The 25,877-nt window shown below is 42.4% G+C and overlaps 1 protein-coding gene across 2 annotated transcripts in view; it reads left to right on the top strand.

Annotated features, from left to right (window-relative positions):
• SPIDR (scaffold protein involved in DNA repair) overlaps positions 1 to 25,877 on the top strand; it is a 201,638-nt gene that overhangs the window by 12,121 nt on the left and 163,640 nt on the right. For both annotated transcript variants that reach the window (XR_014618243.1, XM_084282627.1), the window contains exon 5: positions 389 to 546. Coding sequence is in view for 1 of the 2 variants with exons in the window: in XM_084282627.1 (XP_084138753.1) it covers positions 389 to 546 (158 nt within the window). In the remaining variant the exon portion in view is untranslated. The remainder of the gene's footprint in view (positions 1 to 388; positions 547 to 25,877) is intronic.

Here is a 25,877-nt window from a genome sequence, read left to right as displayed (position 1 = left end):
TCTAATGCAACTGAACAACAAACACAAACCACCACTACCACCAAAAAAAAAACCACATAACTAAAACTGAGGAAAATTAATCATAACTAAACTAACTACTTACCTAAGTAGTTAAAAAATATTGCTTCCTTATTGGTCAGTACTTTGAAAATCTTGGGATTTTTTTTTCTTCACAGAAGCTTCTATTGTCTGCTAGTAGGGTTCAGGTTTTAGTGTGAGGCATAGGATCACAAAATAGTTCAGTATAAAGACTGGTTGAACATATACAGCAAAATAACATTGCATTTTTCCCAAGTTAGGGATAATTAATATTTTACTTTGTTTAAATTTGTATTTATGAATAATATATGGATGAATAAGAAAAAATATTTTTGCATGTTTTCTTTAGATGAACCAGAGTTCATTGACTGGGAGAAAGATAGTGATTCTACAGATAAATTTGATGGATCAGAAAAAGATGACAGCTCACTGGAGATATCGGACTCAGACTCCTGCACAAATCTTAATTCTCCGCCTGTCAAAGAGGAGAATGATGAGCTCTATAAGGTAAGAAACTGTTTGTTTTTTAAAAAATAAAGATTCTACTATAGCTATGTAGTGTATATATGTAGTGACATTCACAAGAATGTCAAGGTATTTTCTCTGACTGCTGAACCAACAATGTCCCACGCCTAGAAATTGGTAGTGTGGTCACTGAGTCACAGAATTGCTGAAGTGGGAAGGCACCTCTGGAGATCATCCAGTTCAACCCCTCTGCTCAGAGCTGGGCCTGATAGAGCAGGTTGCTCAGGGTTGTCTGGCTGGGTGCAAGCATCTCCAAAGATGGAGGCTCTACAACTGCTCTGGGCAACCTGATCTAGTGTTCAGTCACTCTGAGTATTTAAGTTTCTTGTTACATTTAAATGGAATTATTGTATTTCAATGTGCACACAAAGGTGATGAAGTGGATAGATTTCTTACCAGAAACTTGATCTGGATTCTTTATATCCTCTGTCTAAATGCTGATGCCTTTAGAGAGCTGATGTCCAGATTTCCTGTAATGATGTGGTTCAGACAACTACCTATTTCTCTGGTCTCTCTTCCACCCTCTGAGGTGAGCGTAGTGTCTACCTTTTGGCCTGACCCTCTCCCCAGCCACCTCTGAGAAGGAAAGAGGAGGCAGTCACCGCCTGCTGCTGGATGCTGCCTGCCACGGCAGCCCCCGGAGCCCCGCAGAGCCGGCAGAGGGCACCAGAGGCCGGGCTGCGAGCAGTTCCCTCCTCCCGGGCAGCAGGGAGGCTGGCCAAGGTGTATTTCCATCTGTCTAATCAGAGGGGCTTCCTTAATGCGGCTGGCAGCGGGCATGTGAGGAAGTTCTGCCTGCAGACTGAGCCGTGTCCAGGTTCCTCACCCAAGCAGTCAAATGACAGGGACCGGCTGCCTTTGGGAGAGTATCTTCTTGTTGCAGCCAGAGGCTGGAAATAGCCCAGTGGAACTGGATGTCCTGTGTTACAGCACGCTGCCGTGTTGACACATGTGACCTGGCTTTGGACTGTCTGACGTGGATGGTGGTAGCAATTTAGCATCTGTAGCTCAGAGTTCACCATGGGTTAATTGAGTATTTTTCAGGTTCTTGAAGAGCTGATTTAAAATAACACAAGTCTTGGACAGCAGTGTTAGAAGAGAACATCCAGTCCATATAAACCTTGGGAAAATAGACCTGGGATTTACGCAAGCCATAAAAGTCCCTCTTCTGTTATACCAGTGTGATTTATTCCGCTGTGGATGGAAGGTTGGGTGAATGCTATGAGACACTTCAATAATAGGAAATAGTGTTCAGGAGAGGGTTCATTTGGATGCAACCATACTAAAATGAACAGGTTTTTAACCTTAGCCAGAGTAAGCTATGCTACTACAAAATCTGTGGGGAAATTGGAAATCTCAGAATCCTTTTTCAGGTTTTTCTTTCCCAGTCGGAGTGCCACGCTGTGGGAATTTGCATGGGTGGTCAGCCTTACCAGTAAACTTTCTTTTGGGAATTTGGTGTATGCAGGAGGTTAAAGCCCCAGCGATCACTGTGTCATTTGCATTCTTTGCTTTGCTTTACTTCAGATATGCTATTTTCCTAGGAAACATTGCAGGCAAGCTGTTTGAGAGGATTCCAAGAGTGAACACAAAAGAAGTGTTCACTATAGGAGGTCATTTGCTGTATGAGTATTCTTCAAAAAGGCCTCTTAATTTTGTGGCCTAGTTCATGGTGGGGAAAGGAAAAAGAGCCAAATGTTGATATATCATCATTTTTGTGGTATTTACTAAATCTCTGGAACCTAATGGAGTGTGTGGATAATCAAAAGACCATGAAATTTATTTTACCCCACTTCAAAATATGCCAAATACCAAGAGGTTCTAGAGGTTTAGGACTGCTGCCAAATATCTTTATTGTAATATTTACCCATGGTAAGAGCAAGATAGGTTTCTACTGAGAAATGAATAACTTTATAACTGATTTTTTTTTGCTAATGTACCAGTAGATCTAATTTGAGAATTACTTCTATTCAATTAACTACATAGAAAGACTTGATGTGTTGTTTCAGTATGAGGGTAAAACTCTTGTTTTTGTGTCAGGTGTAAAACTACAGTCCCACTTCAGTTTGTGTTCCATCTTAAGTCCCTGTGCAGTGTCTTTCTTACCAGCTAGCAGCCTCTGATGTGTAAAGCTACTTGACAGAGGGTAATGAGGAAGGCAAGTTGAATCTCGTCTTGTGGTGAGCAACTGTTAATTTTCGTTCAATCCAGAATTATTGGGGGGGGGGGAGGAAGTGTATGAAAAAAATATGACATGGTCATGCTTTACTTTCCTTTGTATCTTGTTAAGGGATGGAATTTCTCATGCGTCACTTTTTACTTAAGGTGGTAAAGAACAAAGGTCTGGCAAGACCTGATGCCAGAAGATTTTTGTTTCTCTGCTCTGCTACCTCTGAAGGATGCCCAATTGCCCTTTTTCTTGGGGACTGTGGTGCTCTGAATAAAGATTAACCATTAATGATTTTTTAGCATCCATGTTTTCCAGAAGACCACCATCTATCCGCCTCAAAATTGGTCTAACACAGTTTTATGCATTGGTAATAACTACTTTTTCCCTGACTTGTGCAGAGGCCTTGTCTTATGTGCTGAGGAACCATATTTTGTGAGAATGATTAATTTCTGAATTATATTTGATTTATTAATATCTTAATGTTGGGGATTATATAAGATCTCATAGATTTATTAAATGGCTTGAGTGAGAAGGGACCTCAAAGATCCCTCCGTTCCAGCCCCCCTGCCATGGGCAGGGGCACCTCGCATCAGACCAGGTTGCCCAAACCCCATCCAGCCTGGCCTTGAACACCTCCAGGGATGGGGGCATCCACAGCTTCTCTGGGCAGCCTGTGTCAGTGCCTCACCACCCTCTGAGTGAAGAATTTCCTCCTAATGTCTAATCTAATTTTTTTAGTTCAAAGCCGTTCCCCCTTGTCCTATCCCTACACCCCCTGACAGAGTCCCTCCCCAGCTTTCCTGTAGGCCTTCTTTAGGTGCTGACATGCTGCTATAAGGTCTCCCCAGAGCCTTCTCTTCTGCAGACTGAACAACCCCAGCCCTGTATGTCTTCATAGGAGAGGTGCTCCAGCACTCGGATCGTCTTCGTGGCCCTCCTCTGGACTTGCTTTAAAAGGTCCACATCCTCCTTGTGCTGGGGGCCGCAGAGCTGAAGGCAGCACTCCAGGTGGGGCCTCACAAGACCAGAGAGGGAGAATCACCTCCCTTGCGCTGCTGGTCTTGCCTCTTTTGATGCAGCCCTGTATAGGACTTCCCTTCTGATCTGTAAGCACACATTGCTGGCTCATGTTGAGCTTCTTATTACCCAGGTTCTTTTCCTCAGGGCTGCTCTCACTCCATTCTCTGCCCAGCCTGTATTTGTGCTTGGCATTGCCCTGACCTAGATGCAGGACCTTGCATTTGGCCTTGTTGAACCTCATGAGATTTGCACGGACCCACATCTTCAGCCTGCCCAGGTCCCTCTGGATGGCATCCCTTCCCTCCAGTGTGTTAACTGCACCACACAGCTTGGCATCATCGGCAAACTTGCTGAGGGTGCACTCGATCCTACTGACAAAGATGTTAAGTGTAGTGTTGGTCACAGTACTGACCTGAGGGACACTGATGTTCTAGTGCTGTTGAAGGTGAGCTCCTGGCTCCTGCTACACTGGCAACTTTCTCTGTCCATGTGTGCTGAGCGGCATCTCCTTCCACACTTCAATCCCTCCTTAAAACATTCTCTGTAACTTTAGTACTTGCTTGCTTCTAGTGATACAGAGTATATAATTCCTGTATCTCAGAGTATTTTATTCCTTTTTGTCCTCTGTATTGTATCTCCTTACTGTTTTCTTATGGATGGCCAGATGTGCTTGCTTTCTATAGAATTGTTAAGGTTAGAAAAGACCTTCAAGATCATCTGGTCCAACCATCACCCCACTTCCAATGTCAAATATGCAAAGCAAGAGAGTTATCCCAGAATGGTATGAAGGAGAGGTTTTTGCCCTTTGTATAGTTGAAGTATAGGAATAAGGCATCCTTCTGTACTTGCTATGCAGCATTAATAAAGCTTAAGTTGTTACTGTTGACACTCTTTGTTGCAGACCACACAAATAAGCTTGCCTTGCTAATCTTGGTGTCTGATGTGGCTGAAAAATGTATCAAAAAACACATGATTAAGAGCTTGTTTCTTTTAAATACAGATTGAATGGTAATAACCCCACAGTATCTTGCTGTATGATCATAGGCAGTTGAAGAGAATCACCACGTTTTGTTTCAAAACTTTGCTAGATGAATCAGCACTGTGCTGTCACTCCTCTGTGCTGCAGCCTGCGTACACTGATACTGGGAGATTTGATGTGATGTTTGTGTAGAGTTGTGCAAAAGTTAATTATCAGGTTTTCTGCGAGTGAAGGGAACAAATTATTTGGGAATTTTTTCCTACGTATGGGTGTATGTTGATTTGTCTTATATCTGAGGCCTTCCCATCTGCCAAAATTGGGTCCAATCAGTTGCTTAATATGTTGATTTATTGCTGTCTTTATTTTTTTTTTTTGAAAGATTTTCTCCTTCTATGGTGTTAAAAGGGGGAATTCAACACACAATGGTATTTTTGAAGAGATCCTTTTAAGAATGATTAGAAGAATCATGCATGGCCAAGATTTCACTAATATTTTTGGCCCTGCTTTTATATGTCCTTGTTCCTTGATCCATTACAATGGTAATTAGAACTATCATTGGCTCAGTAATTAGAATGGAGTCTAGAACTATTGTTGTGTAACAGAACTTAAAATAGGTTATCTCAAGGCAAGGAATCGTTATTATGGCGGATGGAATTTGTGTCATCCTGTCAGACTGATGACTCTGTGCTGATAAAGGATGCTGGTACGACCGTGTTGTTGCAAACAATTACTTCTGTCAGTCCATTACCAAAGGAAGCTGGCTAGAATATACACAAGAACGTGCACGAGCTCACTATTTCTGAAAGTGTGCTTCATGGGATAACCCAGACTGGAATGGGCTCAGGGTATCTCTGATGCAAGCTGCTCAAAGCAGGCTGAGGTGCAAGGTCAGGCAAGGTTGTTTAGTGCTTTATCCAGTGCGATCTTGGAAAACTCTTAGGCATGGCACTTGCACAACCAGTCTGGGCCATGTCCTTCTTCCTTCTCTGCCCGCTTCTTCCCTGTCTCCCCTCAAAAAAAGTGAACCTTGCTTTTCTGGGTGGAACTGGTGTTTTCTAGCAGGGCTCCTGAGGTGGACCTTTTAGCAAGACCTATTAGTCAAGACCGCAAGTCAGTAGCAGTGCAGGAACAAATACCATTTGTGTTCATGTTGGTGAGGTGGAGCGATTTATGCATGGGCTGCTGAACAAAACTGAAATTGTGTGCCAGCTGCTTTCTGCTGCAGGCATGCTGCTGCATCTGGTCATCCAGAAAGGAAACCTCAAAACTTTTTTCAGAGTCACAGCTAGTGGCTCCCCTCTCAGCATGCTGTTTCAGTGATTTGCTCAGGTTATCAGAAGAGAAAACTGCGTGTTTCTGAGTGAGCTGTGGCTGTCTGTGTTGTGACTGAAGTCTTAAGTCTCCAGTTGAGCAAAGACCCCATTAATTTTAAATCAGGATCAGAGGTATTACTTCAACTAATACCTGACTGGCTCAGATGTTCTTGCTTTAATGGTTTCAAGTGTTTTGGGAAGACTTGTCTTCATAGTCCCAGAGAGAGCAGCTCCAATCTCAATTTAGCTGAATTGTCTCGTTACCTTCCTTGGCAATAGTGCAGGCAGCCCCGTGAGTGACGGGACGCTGTCTTTTCTGCCCTGTAGGATGCTGTAGGGCCATGGTGCCCGTTTTGCAGGAAGCTTTTCACCACAGTTGTCATCTATGCTTGTGTGCTTGCATACGTGTTTGTATGACCTTGCATGTGATCCAGTGTCCCTGAGGTAGCGGGGCTTCTTTGAGCTTAGTTGGTGAAATTCCCCGTGTGGTTTATTAACTAAATACAAAAGAGCCCCGAATCTCGCGTCCTGGGTGTACCCGATCTGACGGACTGCAGGAGTTACCGCAGTGCCATAAACAGGCTTTAGCCCCCGCTGCCTTTCCAAGGCTGTGTTTTCACGTTCCCAACTCGGGGCTGTTCGTGTGCGCTAATCCAGCTCCTCCGCTTTGTTTAAGTTCAGGCCGCAGCTGGGCCGCCTGGTCTTTCTTGCACAGCTCTGGAGAGCAACAACTTGAAGTGCAGCTGACAGGGCTGCTATCTCTGCCGACGTGTATCGAGTGCCCCCCTCTCTGCCGTCTTCCCCTCTTCATCCCCCTCTTCCCCACATTCGCTTTTTTTTTCTTTTTTTAAACAAGACCACAGTGGCCTGTGGTGGTTTTCCTGTGGCTGCATTCCACGGGAGGGATCTGGGTTTTCTCAGGCCTGGCACCTCTCAGCAGCGTGCCTCTCCCCAGAACATTGCAGAGGGGCTTCACAAGTGTGAGGGAGAAGCAAGGAGCTTTATGCTTTGCCCTGACCTCAGGCTCAAGAGGTGAAGCAAAGAAAGAGGGTCTCACATGTCTCCTTTCCATAGCCTTACGCCAGAAGAGGCTATAGGAGAGGGCGGAGCATGCACATCTGGGAGCACACTGCTGTCCTCTGCAAGCAGGACAAGGCTAAAGCCAGGAGAGTTAATGACACTGGTAGGCCTTGGTCTCATTTCCCCACCTCTGACAAGACTCTCCGGACAATTGGTGAAGTGTTCTGCACTCTGCGAAGAATCACGAGGACAGCGAGAAAGCTGCTGGGTTTTGTTTTGTCTAAATCTGCCTTCCAAACTCATTCCTAACAATGCGCCTTGGGACTCCTCAGGCCAGATTGGAGGAGAGATTAGTTGGAATCTGTTTGAAATCCTTTTTGAGGCAAATGGTGGAAGGAAAAAAAAAAAAAAAGGAATACATAGGCTCAATCTTAGCTGTTTGTTCTGATAAATATACTTTCTAAATACTGTGGGTCTGGAAAGAAACCAAAACAGAGGAGCCAGAAACATCAGCTAATGGCTCCAATTTTGTTTCCATCCACACAAAGGGGTCTGTGTACTGCAGGCTAAGCTTTATGTCTAAAAGACTTTCGAATTCATTTAACAATTCCTGTTTGAATCTGTCTCGTGGGCCATTACTTTGTTTTAAAAATAATTTTATAGTGGTCCCATATCTGTTTGTCACCCGCTGTGCCAAATCATTGCGTCAGATGAAGGACCGAATACATCAGAAAGTAAAATGCTCTTTTATCACCGGGCATGTTTGTTGCATCCAATGGTGGAAAAAGCATTTCTTGTCCATTTCAGGTACCTTGAGCGATTGCAGGCTGTGCCTGTTCACAGGCTGAACCGTACAGGTCTGGCAGGTTGTCACAGCACTACAGGAAAGACGTGTGTTTGTCTATCTGAAAAAATAAAAGCGTGTGTAATGCTATCTATAGAACGGCTGTTAAGTAAAAATAAGATATTGCATGTCTAGGGTCATCCAGTTGCTGGTAGAATAAGCCAAGCATGATGTATACCAAATTCACCCAATTATCCCTTCATTTTAGATATCACTTTGTTTCTTTTCACTTTTCACAAAAACAGAACCATTCTTCTTGTAGGAAGGGTTATTGATAAAATCTACTGAATTTTGAAGATCTGGACATTAAATTTAGAATACCTTGGAAAACACAGGAAGATCAAAGTTTAGAAGCTGAGTGTTTTTTAAAAAAACCTCCACAGGTTTTTCAGTGTTTCTGCCTCTCTTTAATGGATGAAGGTCTTGTATATCTGTCTTTGTTTTTATCTTGGATGGAAGAAGGCAGCTATGTGGGGGGTTCTTTGGTTTTTGTTGTTGTTGTTTTCTTGTGTTTTGTTTTTAGTTCGTGCTGCTGTATCTGTGGATTGGAAGGAATGCAGCTTTGTGGTACGGTATGGAAGAACAGGACGTTTGTTCCTGGCTCCCACCACAACATGGAAACTTGTTAGATAAGAGGAGTAAGTGAGATCAGAACAAATGGATTAAAGCTGAAAATGTTCATGATAAAGCTTAAAGTTGGAAGTAGGAACTTGTGGGTGGGGGGAGGCTGGCTTTCCTGGGCACAGTGAGGTGGTACTGGGGTGGAGTGAAGTCCTGCTGCTCATAGCCAGTTTGGCAGGGTCTGTGTCATGTTCTGTTGCTCTTGCTTTGTGATAAACAGTTTCTAGACAAATGTCTGAATCATCTGCAGATGACAGCTCAGATCTACCATTCTTTTGTTATCAGGACACTTGCATTCCAGACTAATAACCCTGGTGACTGATTAACCCTTCCTGTGGGGAAGCCTTGTGGAGATGGGCTGGAACTCCAGGTCTCTAAAATGTTGGAGAAGACTTTGCCTTACTCTGCGAGAATCTCTTAGCATACTCACCACAGAGGTGCCAGCTGTGTGTAACGTGCTCCTCACTTTTTGTCTCTAACATGTCACTTTGCCTTCAAGCTAGGGCAGCAGCCCTGACTGCCTGATGACTTTGTCTTCCTGTCATCCATCTCTCTGAAAGCTGTTACTTCATAAAGTATCTCTCCTGCTACTTACAACTTCAGCCCAGCCTTTTTATCCACGCTTTTTTGAACACATGAAGATGCTGCACCTGATGCTCTATTCACTGCTCAGTCCCATCACAGGGGCATGTTTTTTGACTCAGTCCCAGTCATCCTCCACCCACTCAGTCTTCTCTTCCCACCTCGGTCACTGTTTCATTCACTTGTCCCCATTCACCCTGACCTGGTCACTGCTCAGTCTCAGTTCACCCGTTCTCTCTTGCCTAATACAACCATTTTGTTCCGTGTCACCAAATATTCTCACCTGGTAGCCACCCTTCAAAAAGGGCAGCTGCAGCAGCTCCTCACATCAGGTGCTTTAGCAGTGCAGTGCTGTTGTTGCACCCTCCAGTGTTATGCATGTGATTTTTCTTATCTATGTGCATCTTTCTCCTTACATTACATCAATAGAGAAAAGCCCTGATCTCCCTTTGTGTGAATCCCTGCGGGGGCTGCTGAGAAGTTTGCCTCTGAGAGGAAATGACTTGGTGTTCTGCAGACCCCTTCGTGTGCATGGAGAAGGAACCAGAGGAGCTAAGTGAGAAAAACAGACCGGAGCTGTCTGTATGTGAAGGTGAACACGATGGGTAAAACAGCTTCATACAAAGTAGTCATGGATGAAAAGGGGTGAAGTTTCTGCTGGAGCTTAGATACTCTAAAAATATGCTTTAAAAAAAAATAAATTGCAACTTAAAAAATCCATTAACTTTCAACATCCACTGTATTTATGGGTAGTAGTATTAGCGTTCACAAAAAAAGCAGTGGAAGCAGGAAAGATTCAGAAAAAGTTGGTAATAGTGATCAGATTTATGGAGTGTTTTCTGCATGAGAAGAACTTTGGTATAATAGAAACCTTCAGCCTGAAGGAGATCCACATGGAGAGGGCATGAAAGAAACCCGTGAATCACAAATAAGTAGGAAGTAGTAAATGAAGTGACAAACTATGGTATAGAGCTAGGTGTATAGTTTCATCAAGTGAAACCAGCAGGTCGAGTCAGCATTTAAAAGGAGATTATTCATCCCACCATATGTGATTGAGCCACAAAGCTCCCTGCCACAGGGTGATGTGGATGCCAAAAGATTACATGGTTTCAAAACTAACTGGACAAATTCACAAAAGAGAAATCTGTTAAGGATTAAATACGAAGATAATGCCTCCAGTTGAAGCTGCAAACTGGAGTAAGGGAGGCTGTCCTGTGGCAGCTTTGCCACATGCTTACCCTGTTTCAAACTTGCCCCTAAACATCTGACATAAACCATTGTCAGAAACAAAACGGGATAGAACTATCCCCGGTAGATTCCTGTACAGCTACTCCCATGTTTGTATGCTGTGGGCTTTTCAGTGTGTATGGATTTTGTCCTCTTTCTATTGCCACCCTTGGTGCTTCCTCTGTAGAGCAGTTGGGAAGTCAACGTACCAACAGGTGATGCTGCAAATGAACCTTCTCTTGATGCAGTGCAGTTGGTTCCTTTATCAGCTTTAGTCCTGTCACCTGCTGCTCCATGTGGCAGTCTTTTTTTCCTTGTAGTCCAGCTTATGCTTACCTCACATTTCTTATAAAGCTTTCTAAACAGACATAGGGTTGGAAAGGAGCTTTTGAGACAGCACAGATTCTGTAGAGGGTGATGGCTGTAGGGCTGTAGCCAATCTTGCCTAGAGAAGCACTTAGCTTCCCTGGAGTGAGAGAGCAATATAAGTACCAGTATAAGAAAAAAATATATTAATCCACAATACTGAACCTTCTTTCTGGGATAAACAGGATCATTTTTGGAGCATGCATGTGAATGTGTGATTGTATAATGGCATGAAATAAAGTTGGAAATAGGTGCATAATTCTGTAAAGTAATAAGCATGTGTTATCAATAAACTGATGAGGTAGGATTATTATAGTGGGGATTTATCTCTATCTTTATACAAAAAAAGAATTGTATTTCATATCACCCTATTATTTGCAGGCACATACAGAGAAAAGAATTAATATTACAGGCAGTAACATAACAGCATTACAGAGCTGCTTGTAAAACTGCAGTGTATAACTGTATACTGGGAAACTTTGCCAACAGCAAACTTCAGCTACTGCATTCTGCCTTTACAGGACTCACCGGGATCATTCTTATAATGTAAGAGTTGCTGTATGGCATTTATGTACTGGTGTAAAAAGGAGGGGTCAGGGCAGCCCTTTGCACTAGGAAGGCACTTTGGCGTGAGCATCAGCCTGTAATTATCGGAGGAGGAGGGGAGGAAAAAGGGAAGAAAGACATTTGCCCTCTTATGTAGTTTCAGGGGAAGGATAAGCTGGAAAATATCAAAATGTATGTAGTCCTTTCAAAGGGTTAGAGCATTAGCACAAATTTAGGATGAGGAAGTAAAATGGGGCTTAAAACTGACATTCTCGTGCTTTAAAAAGTGAACTGAGTGACAGATTATAAGATTGTCAGCTTAAACAAAAACAAAAGCAATGTTTTTACAAGAAACAAATCTGGAAGAAAAAAGTGTGAGAGTGATTATTCCCATCTACTTTTTAACCTTTAGATGCACTTGAGGTTCATTTTCCACAGTTTTTTCATGTGTGAACAGTAGAACTAGATTTGTAGCATATGTTATTTTTGACTCGTGGTTTATATCATTTGTGATTTAAAAGGTCCTGTGATTACTGTTCTGTAAGAGCGTTTTATAGTTTAAAAACTTGGTACTAACCACAGGAGCTGCGGATGGAAAAAGTTGCTAAGTGGGTGTCAGAACAGGGCAGAAGATTCCTTTCTTACGTGGCTTTGCAATTTTAGATACATGGTTCCCACAAGTATTGATGGCCCCTTACATCTGATGAGCTCAGAAGAGAAACTTAGGTCTGGCAAAATGTCTGTTTTGCTTTATTCAGTGTCTTAAAACACAAAAGGAAGCATCACTTTCGCTGCTGATGAAGATGAGTTGATTCATCACTTTCGTATGAGTCTCAGTGAAAAATAGTGCACTATCTCCTCTGTTCCCTTCGTGTGTGCTGAGTAGTTAGAAATGTTTAAGTTAACATTGCCATAGCACAGGTCATTGTGTGGGAAGCTAAGTGGAAGAAATAATTGGAGAAATAATGGAAGGGAAAACTAAATCATGATTTTAAATCGTACTAGCAGGTAACATAACTTTTATGCCACACTTGTGCTGTGCAAGTCACTTACTAAAGACAAGAATGACAGATTTAAAGTATCTCTGTCATTCTGTATTATCTTAAGGCATTCCACATCACTTTTTGTGGTATGTATAACCTAGCAACTGCCCTGAACGATCTCAGGTTGGCATTTCTGTGTGTTTAACTTGTGGTTTAATGCAGGAGTTGCTTATGGATCGTGGCTTCCAGAATTTGCTTGTGAAGAGGCAAAAAAAAAAAATTCTCTGCCTGTGAATTGCTTGGGTGTTTTTTAATGCTACTCAGCTGTTACTTAATTGCCATCAATTAATCTGTAAGCATTTTGGAAAGTGGTGGTGGAAGTTTTCTATCTGTCTTGCATGCTCCAGATGCTCTGAACAGTCAGAAGTAATAATGTAGACAGTCAGTCAGCCCTGACACAGCCATAATCCATGTCGTCATGGCAAAACAGAAAAAGCTAGACTACTGGTGATATGCGTGGTGGCTTATTTTCACGCTTTGAGCAGGGAGGGATGATTTAAGAGACCGCTGAATGCTAATTTTTGTTGCTTTGTTGCCATGTGTATTTCAAATGGAAGAACAGCAAATGGATTTAATTTTTATGAGCTTTGCAGCCAGTTGATCATAAAAATTCTTCTTCTGCTTCTTAGCAGAACTGTGCTCCAGTTTTAAAGAGAAGAAAGAACATAATGTAGTTCGTGTGTTTTCCCAAACTGGGATGGATGAAATAAATCTCCTTCTAAAGAAGATACCCAAGTGTTAATAGCATTGTAGAGTTTAGCTGGAAGAAAAGCACCTTCCAATGTTTTATTTTTTTCCCCTCTGTCACTATAACTTTTTTTAAGCACTTAATTGCTCAGGCTCTTTAGGTGGCACAAAATCCTTGTACGGTGGTTGCAACTTATTTGTCTTTTTTTTTGCTTCAGGTCTTAGCATAGCACTCCTTAACTTTCCTGAGGCTTTTTTTAGGCGTTGCAGCAATAATACACGATAATGAAACTAAAACGATCTGAAACCTATGGCTGGTGACCTACCTGTGGGCCCTCCTGATTTCTTTCGTTACTGACATAAAGTATTAAGAAGTACAATATTACCAGATATCTGCAGAGTTTGGTTTAAAAAGTGATCAGACGGTTTTCTGAGTTAAAATAATAATAATAATAAAATTAATAATAATAATTAAACAAACAATGATTGAGCTATGTGAAATGAAGCTACCTTAGGAAGCTCTGGAGTTGCAAGTCATTTCACTCTGGAGGAGTATACCAGGAAAGAAATGTTTGCTTGCTTTGTACTTGTTCTTCTCTGTATGCATCTCGTATAGCTACTGTCCCAGGTAGGATGCTGATTTCAGCAAGGCTATGGCCTGATTCATTCTTGCTGTTCTGTCTTTTTTTTTCTTTTCCTTGAGCTCCACAATTTTTTAATTGCTGCTTTATTGTGCATTTAAGCCCTCAGCTTCCAGAGTCTGGTTAGCATATTATCTTATGTGGCATTCTGCCAATGTTTATGGGATTAAAGCAAAAGGAAGTTCTGGTTTGCTGTTTGTATCTAAAATACAGAGTGGATCTGATAGGTTACTTATGAAGTTTCAGTTTCACTCATACCTGATGCCTCAGTCTCTCTGGCACGCTTTAATCTCCATGGATTCATTTTTTTAAAAAGAATAAGGCTTTAGTTTTTGCTAGATAAAATTAGGCTAATTGCATGTGAAGAAATATAAACACACAATGCTGGAAAAAGTTAGGAAGGAATTCTTTTGTTTTGGGTTTATGTGCCTAACTATGTAGTGCTGCAGTAAAGAGAAAAAATGATACTGTGGAAAATCAAAACTTGCTAAAACTCTTAAAGAGCAAACGAAAGCACGCTAATGAAATAAAAGCATAAGGCAAAAGTGAAGGTGATGGGTTCAGATTTAAAGGAATTAACAAAAATGGGAATGAAATTGAGTGAAGAAGCAGAGCAGGAATTATGTAAAGAAGGTGTGGTAAGATTTGTGTTACCACTGAAACGCCATGCAGAGGCCTGATCACTTCTATTGCACTGTTGCAGTGATTGAAATGTTGTCAGGATGAGAAGTGTCTGTTTGCTTAGAAAAATCAGGCAACCTGCGCTAGCTTCTGAAAAACAAAACTACCCCGAAAACCCGAAGCTGCATTTAGTAAAAATAAAAGCATCATGTGTCCCTATGTTTAGCTGGCAATGGGCATCATCTCCTTCATGGGAAATGGTAGTAACTTAGATTTAATAAATTGAAAGTTCCCGAGTTCGGTATGTGCAGTCAGAACGGTGTAATTTGTCTGCCTCTGCCTGCATTTGCTGTAACCACAGGTCACGTAAATTTTGCTGTTCCCCAGAGGTGGCTAGATGCCTTTTCCTTTTACCTCTTTGCTGTGCTTTTCATCTCGTAATGAGGCATTTCCAGCACAAAGTGTTACGAGGAGTGACAGATCAAGTGTTATAGAAGAAGAACAGAATTAAAACACTTTGCCTTTTAATATTCCAGAAGCCCAGAAGCAGTGCTAGCCTCGTTCTGCTCTGACGTTACCCTGTTTTCACTCGCCCAGGGACGTGACTGTATCTCAGGTGATGCTGTGCTTCCTGTTCCCCTGAATTCATGTCTCTGTGCTGCTTCTGCACTTACGTCTCCCTGCTGGTACCAAGCTGTCCTAGATTCTTTTCGCTGACCCCATAAACGAGTATCTGAACTATGCTGAAAAATGGGGGAGGAGAAATAAGACAAATGTGTTAGGTTGTCAGGTTGCGCAGCGTTACTGACATGTCCAGTAAGTACTCTTGGCTTTATTATCAAAAGGCCCGACTCTCAAATGAACAAACTGACATGCTAACGGAGCTAAAAGGAATTGCTGGTCTGGAGTATCTGAGCCTTGTTTACGCTTGTTTTTAAGGAGTGACCCATTAGTCTAATCTCCTGTCTTTCAAGTTGATAAATGGCGTTATATTTAAGAAAATAAAATATTCCTCTTGCCTATTTTTTTCCTACCTGACAGGTATGCAACGAGCTGCCGTTGTTACTTTCGTATGTATATAGTTAAAGATGGTTTGAGAAGCATACGTGGCTCGGGACTCAACACTACTTTGAAAATGGGGCCGTGCAGTCTAAACTAAAGACTAAAACTAAAGTCTAACTAAAGTTACTGGCGGATAGGTAGGATTTTCTCTTGTGCGCTAAACAAAAACATAAATAGCGTGGTGCAATTGAAAGTTTTAATTCAAACAGTATGCACTGAAATCAAGGAATGTGTTACCCTGCCTTTGGTCCTGGCGCAGCAAATTGCATCCAGTCACTTGAGATTCTCTGAACCACAAACAAAAATACTCCAGGACTTAAACCAAAATGCTTCGTGTTCCAGGGAGGTGAGGTGGTTTAGAAGGGCAACGGGGCACAGGCTTTGCTGGCTTCTGGGTCCAGCTGCAGAATAATAGGGCTTTTTCTTCGTCTTTTAAATGCAGGCGATCCCTACTCCTTGTTGGCTTTTTAAATCCCATTCATAGTTTTGAAGAGGATTAGAAGAAACGATCTTACTGAATATTTGCCTTAAGAATGCAGTAAAAAAATGAATCTCGTCCCCTTTGAGTTAATGATCTGGTGCATTTGCTTAGAGGTTATAAGCCACGCTGCGTGTTATTAAGACCAGGAGCCTGCGTGATTGCGGTAAGTGTGTCACATCCTCCCTTCAACTTTGCCCTCCTTGGAGACGCTGGCAGTCTCCCTGCGGTCTGCCCACTGGCCAGCTGGGAGTGGCTCGAGAAAACTTCCCTAACCTGTGGATCTGGTTCTCGAGCAAACTTTCAGACTTAACAGTATCTCGGGACTCCTTGCCAAGCCCCATTTGGGGAGAGGGAAGGGTATTGGGGCAGGCTTTCAATGTTTGGCGGAGAACTGATCTGTAATTTTGCGACAAATTTAATTGTGTGTGTCCAAATGATGGTGTGTGGGGATTGCTGTTTTTTTCTCTCCCTGACAACCCAGTAAACTCCTCTGTAAACACAAGTCTGCTGAGGAGCTCCCCTCCATGAAAACCTTCCCCCATCTCCAGCACGAGGTAGTGGTTCTGGCTGTGCTCAGAGGGGAGAGCGGGCAGGGAGCTGCTTGGACATTGAACACATACAGTGTGAATGCCAACACACGTCTTTGTTCAATAAATCTTAGTCCTTCCGTGCCTTCCTGAGGGATCTTTAAAGATAACCCATCAAGTCAAGGCATGTCGTTGGAAATTTACCTGCCTTGATATGAATTCCCTGTCACTTGTGTCATCAGCCAGCTGCATATCTATTTGAATGCCTTCCCTTCCTGTACTTTATCTGATACTTCTTCAGTTGCCTTCTTCATTCTGCAGTATGACCATCATAAAAACAGTAAATTAGGAATAATCATCTCCACTGTGGCTTCTCCTGTTCTGTGAAGATGTTCGTCCTGTCAAATGATCATTGTGTTTGCAGGGAGCTTTTGAAGCATCCATTCTTTAAGAAGTCCCATCCCCCACTTTGTCCTGGTCAACTTTTTTTTTTTGCGTATGAATTTGCCCTTAGTATATGTACTGCACAGAGGTAAACAAAAAGAGTATAAGAGTTGTATTTTTCATGCCTTTCTAGATGTTTGTTTACTTTAAGATGCCGTTACTTAGAAAAAGTCATTTTAAGAATCAAAAAATACAGCCACAAAACATCAAGGGCATAGTTTCTGTCCCATTATGTATTTTTTTATCCTTAGGGCATTACGGGTAAACCACTATAGTACTGGAGCTAATACTATTTTAGGTCGCAAGCAGGACTCTGAAAGATGTTTTCAAAGAAGATGACTTCTGAAAGGATTTTCTGTGATACTAAACAGGGACCTAATAACTTCCTACACAAGTTTTATTGTCTCGTTAGCAGTTTCTTTGTAGCTGTAGTAGTAGCTTGCAGTATGTAATAGTTAAGGCAAAAAATCCTCAGCGTAACATTCACATGTAACACATGCTCCTGATGTTGGAAGACCTGGCCAGGGACGTGAATCGTCTCCTTGATGCGTGCCTTGAGTGTGTTACCAGAGAATCTGTAAGTAGGCAAAAATGCTGTATTTTTCAGCAGGTGGATGGAGGGTGCTGGATCAGCTACTGGGTCTGTTGTCCTGCTTTTGTGTTACTTACGGCCTGGCTGCAAGGGTGCTGTCAGGACATGGATGGGGTCACGGGTGGTGGAACGGGCCCTGGATGGGTGACTGGGGAAAGCCCTCAGCCTGTGAGCTGTGATCGTGCACCTACAGGTGTCAGATATCCTCGTCATTCCTGGAAGAGGAGGGTGGGATGCAGGAGACAGAAGTGATAACAGAAGGAAAGAGGAAGCAGGACTTGAGACTGGGCTTGGGGGGAAAGGGGGGGGGGGGGGCCAGTCCCAGGGTGAGGAAATGAGGAGAAGCAAGCTCAGATACATATGTTATACAGAGGAAGTACATCAAGTTCATGGTTCATCAAGTTTATATTGCCCGTCCTTCTACTTGTTTGCTTTTTATCTCGTGGCAAAACCTCAGAATAATCCGTTTGTGAATGACATAACTCGATAGCAGATTATCCCCTATAGAAGCACAGGATGAGATACCTGCAGTGTCGCCTTTACTTGAAGGTTTGGAGAGGAAGTGAGTCATGAGCAGCTCCCTGCCTTTACAGCTTGTCACTCCCGCCCTTCTCTAGCTGAAAGGTGTGCTGGAATTTTCCAGGTACAGCACCAGGAGAGGTGAGAGGGAGAGCGCGTAGGCTGGGATTTAGGCAGGGAAGGGCTTGTTGTAGGGAGAACTCCTAGTTCGCTTCACTTCTGGTAAAGGAAGGAATGCCAAAAGATAAAATTTAAATCAGAGATGGGAAGGGGAAAAAAAAAGGCAGCAGATGTGTTTTAAAACACATCTAATGTCATCTTTGTGTTTATTACCTTTTTATTACCGTTTTCCTTTATTAATTTGAAACATACACTGACTTTTTTTTCCTCTCTCCGGCATGGATTTCAACACATTTTTGTGCCCGTGCCAGGAACACTGTGTTCTGTTAAGTCATTTAGTGACGTTGAGCACTGGCCTGAAGCCAAACTGGGTCAAGTTCATTCAAATAAGTTTCAGCGTAGGCTCCGCGAGCGGTGTCAGTCCTGTCTTCACATGATAGGTGGCTCTCTTGTGTTAGTTTTCCAAAGAGCTTGGGCTTTCAGGGTTTTAAGTTGTTCAGGTTTTTCAGTTTTCTTTCAGGTTTGGGTAAGGATTTGGGAGAAGAAAAAAAAAGCCCCACCTTTCACAAGTCTGTGAGGAGAGAGAAATGAGATGCGCATGGGTTTGCAGAGCAGAACAAGGTCTGCAAGCTGTAGTGTGTGTTTAGTGCTTCCCCTTCTCTGACCACTATTTTTCGATTTTTTTTTTTTGACTCTGTCCTTGCAATGATTTTTAATTGGTGTATATTTTGTCCTTAAAGCAGGAGCAGCCCTGAGATTCCAGGGACAAAACCCTGCTCGTGACAAAAATGAAATCCATGAAACGGCACGGAGTGCATGAAAACTTCATGGCTGGGCTAGCTTAACTGCTTCCCTTTCCTACAGGAGCTTGTGTCTTGTTCTTTTAGCCCTGGGGTTTGAGCTACCCTTAAAAATACGGTACTTGAAGAAATCCCTTCTTTCAGGGTGAGCTTCCATACGCAGGATTGTCTTGTGTTATGGTGTTAAAAAGTCAGATCGGTTTTGTCTCTCTCTTTATTCCAGCTTCCCTTTCAGGGGACTGTGTTGTTGCTACTTTGCATAGTAGCATACTTTTCCTTCCTGTAACCCTACCACAAATCACACTAGATCCCCTCCCCTCCCCTTCACTTCCAGTAACTGCTCTGTGAGCAATAATTTTGGAACTACTGGCAAAATAAAAGTCTTTGACAAACTCATAAAATCCTTACAACAGGACAGTAGTTGTAATGCCAGAGACATCAGTAAATGGTTTCTAAGACAACTGTTGATACTTAAGTATTTGATGAAAAACCCATTCTTCCATTTGCTTTGGGGATTTTTGTTTTTTATTTAATTTTAATAGAGAATGAGATCTCGGGGAGGATTTGGTGTCCCTAGAGAGAGGGGACTAATTTTAAAGAGAATGGAGAAGCAAATTTACAGGTCATAATTTAGGTATGTTTTGAGCATCTCTCATTTGCACAGATTAGCCGTTTTATTTTATTTTGTTCTTTTTAGCTGTGCATCAGGTTTCTGTGTCTTGGCTCAATTGGTGTTTGGCTTTTAAGGGAGAGAAACATAGTAGTGTCAGGTTCCCATGATTCAACACCCACTCTTAAGTTACCTGTTGGTGCTTGCTGGCTTATCTTCTCTGTGTGGGAGAGTGGAGGATGATCAGATTTGTGTTCATCACTAGGTGTCACTCACTTGCAATTACTTCAAGTATGTTTCAGGGCAAAAATTAAAAGTTCTTGCTTCCTACCTCACCCAAATTGGGTGTGTGGGGGGGAAGGAAACGGTGTGAAATGTGGGGAAAAAAATTCCCATCCTTCTTTCCCATAAAGCTATTTTATGTTGTTTTGTAATTTTATTGCTTTATAGTATATTTAGATCTACATTTTTGTTATTTGTATAGTTCTACTGATGCAAGAAAATAGACAAAATTTTATCATTGATATTTTTATCCCCAATATTATCAACTGTGGAAGATCTTAAAGAATAGTAGGTAGCACTGTAAAAGATTTGGAAACCTAGATCGCTGAATGCTTAGGAAAAAAAATGTGGATGCCAGAACTCCATAAAGTTGTTCTTGGGACCTGACCACTAAGCTATGTTGGGCAAAGGATGGTGATTAAAAATCTGTGCAAGTATAAAGATGACTTATACTTCTGTTATCTAGCAAATTATGTGGAATGTGGTGCATCTGTTGGGCAGCAGCCTCCCTCGTCGGGCGGTAAGTACGGGGAGTGTATGTGCAGTTGCTGATCTGCAAAAGGCTTCAAAATTCTCACATCAGTGCTTACCAAAAAAAAAAAATGGTGGAAGTGGGAAGGTTAAACAGTAAAAATCACTAGATTTGTTTAGAGCTGTTGAATGCACACCGAATGTTCCAAGTATTTTATTTCAGAAGGAGAGTTTCCAGAGAGTAAAAGTATCAGTGTGGATAACTGGAAACTTCATTGGCAAGGGTGGTGATTTTTCTTCTCTTCTGCTTCCCACCCTTTCCCTTGCTTGTTCCCCTGAAACATGATGTCTTTCGTCCAACCCAATTCTCTCGTTCAGTTTGGGGCTTGGGACCGCTGTGGGTCAGGGTGTTCTGTGGACCCTGCCTCACCTTTCAGGTTTGAGCGAGCTGGGTCTGTGCTGTGTCTGCATTTGTCTTGTCAGGAAACTGAATCTCCTGGAGGGTCTCCGGACAGCGCTCACTGCTGAAAGTCTCTGAATTACTTGGGTGATATTGAAATTAGACTTTGAGTGTTGAGAAAAAAAAAAAAAAAAAAAAGGTAAAAGGTTGAAGTTCCTTGTTTTCTCCCTCTCTCCTGAGTAGCCAGAAGTGTTAGTCCAAAAGCTATAGTTACACACAAAAATCATCTTCCTTATCTTTTCTTATGTGTCAATAGTAGCGGCTATTTGAAGTCAACTACATTTCTGTGAAAGGTGACCTAAGCCAAGGAAATGCTTCCTGGACGAAAATAATTATTCTTGTGGGCATGGAGTGATGATTTGGTGAATGTAACAATAATGGAGCAAATCTGCGACAGCTGACAATATGGCGAGAAGATTTCCAGAACTGTTGCTTATCCAGAATAAGATTGTTAGAGCCAGCCTCCTCTTGTATGCAAAATATTTGTGGGCATCCATAAAATGAAGTTACATGCTAGCCATGTGAACAAGTAAATCCCTTAAGACCTGTGTCAAACCCAATGTTTGCAGCGTCTCAGCTCATATTTAGGCCTTAAACACACCATGAATTTCTTGTGACAGTTGAGAAGAAAACACAGCCTCCGCTGATACCTGTACAGATATGACAGAACTCTTAATCATAAGATTTAGTTTCCCTTCGCGAAGATTATAGGTTAAAAGATTCATCTCCTTGTTCTATCTCGGATTACTAAGTGTTTGTGGCTGTGTGTCACTGTATTTATCTGGTCCGCATGTTGTATTTGAATTTAACTGAGAGTGTGTTTGGATGAATAAAGTAGCATAATTCCCTTCCCTTCCCCTGGAGGAGAGGTGGGTTTCTTTAAAGTATGGAGGCTATTATGACTAACTATATAATTGCACCTTTAATCAGAGTAAAGTATTTTAGATACACGGTAGCCCCATTTGGCCCCTCGGTGTTGAACTGGAGAACATCTCAAGATGCATAGTACGGCCTGTAGTCATCGTCGTCACTTTTAGTCACTCAGCATGGTAAAGCCACTGTGCAGGAGTACACACAGCTGTGTGATTTACTTTTGGGGTGGTGGGGAGAGGAGGGAAGAAAGAGATGCAACTGTGAATTCCTTTTTCTGCCTCTAAATCTGTAAGGACACCATTGTTTTTCTCTTTTTGATGAACGTCATTTTGCCCACATTCATTGGATTTCCTCTGCCGTTGTCTTGTGCGTGGAGGTAGATGTGATTCTGAATATGCAGGGTGACATTTTTTGTACACCTGGGCTACTCAAGCTTTTGAGAGGTTGGTGGGTGTAAAAAACAAATAGTTCAATACAGAGTTCAAAGGCACGGCCTGCCGAAATCTTGCTTCCTCTAAACAGTGCTCCACACTCAAAGCCCTCACAGCCCCTCAAAGACACAGCTCAGCTACGATCTATCCCATTTTAAGCAAGCTAATTGCAGTTCTCTTATTTCTGATACATTGGGATTCATCCTGAGAAAGAAAAATGTGCCACAACTAACGTTTTTGTAACTTACAACTTTCCCCCAACCTGCCCTGTGTTAACACTGACACTTTAAAAAAAAAAAAAGCCTAGCAAGTGCTGTTTCTTGCAGACTTTAATTATGCTAGCAGATATTTTAAAAGGAAATCTTTCTGCTCTAGTCTGAATACAGTAACTTCCAACATTTGCTTCTACTCTGTTTCATATTTTGCCTGATATGTTTGTCTTTTTTTAATCATGCAAAGAAGATGAAAAGAGGAGGAAAGGACAAGACAGGTACCAAATAGTGAAGATGAAGGAACAACATCAGAATGGCAGATCTGTCGAATAGAGCTAGATGTCTGCATTTCACAAGGTAGCACACTTAAAGATGACAACTAAAAAGAACTGATCTACAGTAAGTTTAGACTAAAAGGTTAAGTGCAGTTGGGAGAATTGAAAGCAGCTGAGAATGCTAGTCCAGGTGGTTAGAAAGACCTTAAGGTTGTGTCATGGCAGCTGATCTCGTGCTGAAAGTCCCAGAATTCAGAAGCCAGAAAATCTGTGGGTCCAGGACACGCACACGTGAGGGTTTTCAGGCTTAATTATGCATTGTCTGTTTTACTCTATCAGGAGCGAAAAAGTTTGAGGATCATTTTTGTGAAGCAATCATGAAAAGGCATGGGTTTGTTGCCTGTCACTGCATGTTTTCTCACAATTTACCAGGTATACAAACATTGCACGGGGATGTTGGTACAGCATTAAGATAAGGGCAGTAAATTAAAACAAACACAATAAATGGGAAAGCCTTTTGTAAAAATGTGCAGACAACTGCGTTCAGCCCAACTGTTGATGGCTTGGCCTTGAGTTCAATTGGTGGAGCTGCTGCTGCCTGACTGCCAGGATAACCCACGTGATGTAATCGCGCCGAGCCTGCACTATCACGGTGTTTCAGCAAAAGCTGCATCTCTGAGCTGTGCCCATTCATGCTGGCCTTCAGGTACAGTAGTAAAAAGAAAGTTGGACAGGATTTGCCTTCAGGCATCCCTGCCCCACGGCGGGGGGGGGTTGGAACTAGGTGACCTTTAAGGTCCCTGCCAACCCGAGCCTATCTGTGATTTACAGTGTGTTCACAGTTACAGATGAACACAGCTAGTGGAACTGCTTGGAGTGGGTGTTTTGGGGTTTTAAAGGCAAAGTAAGTCTTTGTTGCTGGCTAGGTACTAGTGAATATGGTCTTTAGTTGGTAGTTTTTCTATCTAACTTGTATTAAGTGACCCCATGCCCATGTGCCTCTTCCCCAGTTGCAAAAGAACGTTTTCTATTAAGATATGAGAATGGCTGTGTAGGATAGACTGGGTATCTGCCTAGCCCACTGCCCTTTCCATGCTTGTGGCCACCCACCCACAATTTAGGCACTGGATATAAATGTATGTCAAGCTACATGGATTGATTGGCCAAATCGTATTACCAGTTGCTTTGCTGCTGGCTGAACGTGGATTAAGATAATTCCTGATCTTCAGACAGGACTAGAAAGTTGTGGCTGATAGGGAAAACTTCAACAAAACACAGCAAGTGTTCTCATTTTAAGCACACTTGTTATGTATTCCATGATAACTGAGTAGACAAATAATGTAAATCTTTTGTACTGGACAGCCAGTTTGTAGTTGTCTGGGTGTAGTCTACCCCACTGGTAAATAGGTCTGAATGTGACAATTTGTAGGATACCTGTCACATCCTTTCAGAAACATGGAGCTTGATGAGAGAGCTCTGTTTGGTTGATATTTTTGCTTGGTTGGAAAACATATTCTTAACGTATTTATACCACCCTAAATCCAGCTTGTTTGTGTGCTCACGTGCCATTTCTTCACGTAGCCTTCACAAACGCTTCCTGACGTTCTTGGAGCAGTTAATTCTAGCTCTCCATCTTCCTCTTTGACTGAAATTTGCAATTTCCTTTAGAGAACCAACTTCCTATTGAGTACTGACTTATCTGGCCACTTTGATGTATTTGACACTTTCTGCAGTCCTGAACGCATTGCAAAATCCAGTGTACCGCCTGAACAGAGGAAGTATAGAAGGGGATGGGCACTTGCCTAACAAACAAATGAAAATACAGCTGAATTGTACTTGGTCATGCTGTGTCATTGTAAAATTCCGAACTGTAGCAATTCAAGTCTGGTTAGGCAGCGAGAGAGGAGTGAGTTATAGCATATTTGCTGTGATCAGCATGGACTTGGGGAGATTTGCCTTTTGGGAGCTGTGTGGATTTCCAAAAAAATACTGCAGCATGCTTGGAGCCAGAGACACAAATGGACTGATTTCTCTGGTGTGGCTGATCGTGCCAGGATTACAGGAATCCAAGTCCTGGCCTGCAGGATAGCCATTAAACTCAGATTTAGATTCCGACGTCCTGCATACAATGAACAGGAGAGCTTAAGTGCTAAATACCAGGATTCACAGCTACTGTCTCCTCACCAAGGAACACTTAAGCTCCCTGGTGTTCCTGCATTTTATCTAATGCTTGGCTGATGAGCAGGGACTGTAACAGAGGCTTGGCAGTTCTCTCCTACCTTCCCAAGTGAGCGTAGTTCTGTAATAGCACACGTCTATGCTCTGTAGGACCCCGTGAATCTTGTTATCCCCACAGTGGTCCAGCCTTCAAGGGAGAGTTAGAAATGAGGTCCTTATTGCTTTGTTTGTCAGGTTTGGTGCTTTGCTGAGAAGGGGGAATTTAAACTCTTAAGCTATGGATTGCCTTGCTAGAATTTGGGTTCCTTGCTGCCTAGGCTGAACTGTCTGGGTTGTTGCAGAAGAGAGGTGGGCTTACTGTTAAGGACATGCTTCTCAGCTCAAGCAATGCATGGCGTGCTGGCAGCTGAGGTCTGCAGAGCAGAAGCACCCACCTAATGATTCAAGCCCCTTAGCAGACATGCAGAAGTACCTGTGCTCACATGTGGCATAAACAGAGAAGCTGACAGTTGTGTTGCAGCTGGGTATGGGCAGAAGCAGTGCTTGAAGGAACTCTTGAAATAGTAGGCACTGAACATGCTGGGGTCATCAGGAGGCTTTGTGGACAGGAGTGGAAGATGTGGTTGAACTCTTGGACTTTGGTGTTTCAATGCTATCAAAGTGCCTTTTGGAGTCTGAGTCTTCAGCTATAAAAGCCGAAGATAAGCTTATGTATTTATGTGTGTAGAGCACTGGATAATTTTCTTCTGTGGTCTCCCTGAAGCTATCAAAATGATCCATAGTCTCCTATTTTGAAGATAAAACAAATGAGGACGTTCAGAAGTCTCCAAAGTTTGAATGACTGCAAATTCAGATGCAGATACTTCACAGTTTTGCTTTCCTTGCTTGTAGACACCAAGCACGAGTGGTACTCAGCACTTCCAAACGGGACTTGGTATCTAGCACCGGTGAAAAATAAGCTGGAGAACCAAGTTTGCCAGGTACAGTTGAGAGTAACATGCAAAAGTTTTGTCCTAAACGCTGTATCCCAAAACTACAAACTGATGTTAGAGCCAGTTTTAAATATCAGGCTTTCTGACTCAATCTTCTGTTAATGCTACTAGGCAGCACTTCATTGTGAAGGCTTCCACGTTCAGGCGGTAGTAGGGAAACCTCATGTGCATTTAAAGTATATCCTTGGGTTCTTATTATAGCTATGGTTTCCTCTTCTATATCTGAATCAGGGAATTCCCCAAGTTTCTCTTAAGAGTACTTTTTCTAAGTATGCTCAAAAACCTCCTTTCCTTGAAATCAGTT

Source organism: Netta rufina, assembly GCF_964035555.1.
Source record: "Netta rufina genome assembly, chromosome: 2".
NCBI lineage: Eukaryota > Metazoa > Chordata > Aves > Anseriformes > Anatidae > Netta > Netta rufina.
This window is presented reverse-complemented; position numbering and strand designations above follow the sequence as displayed.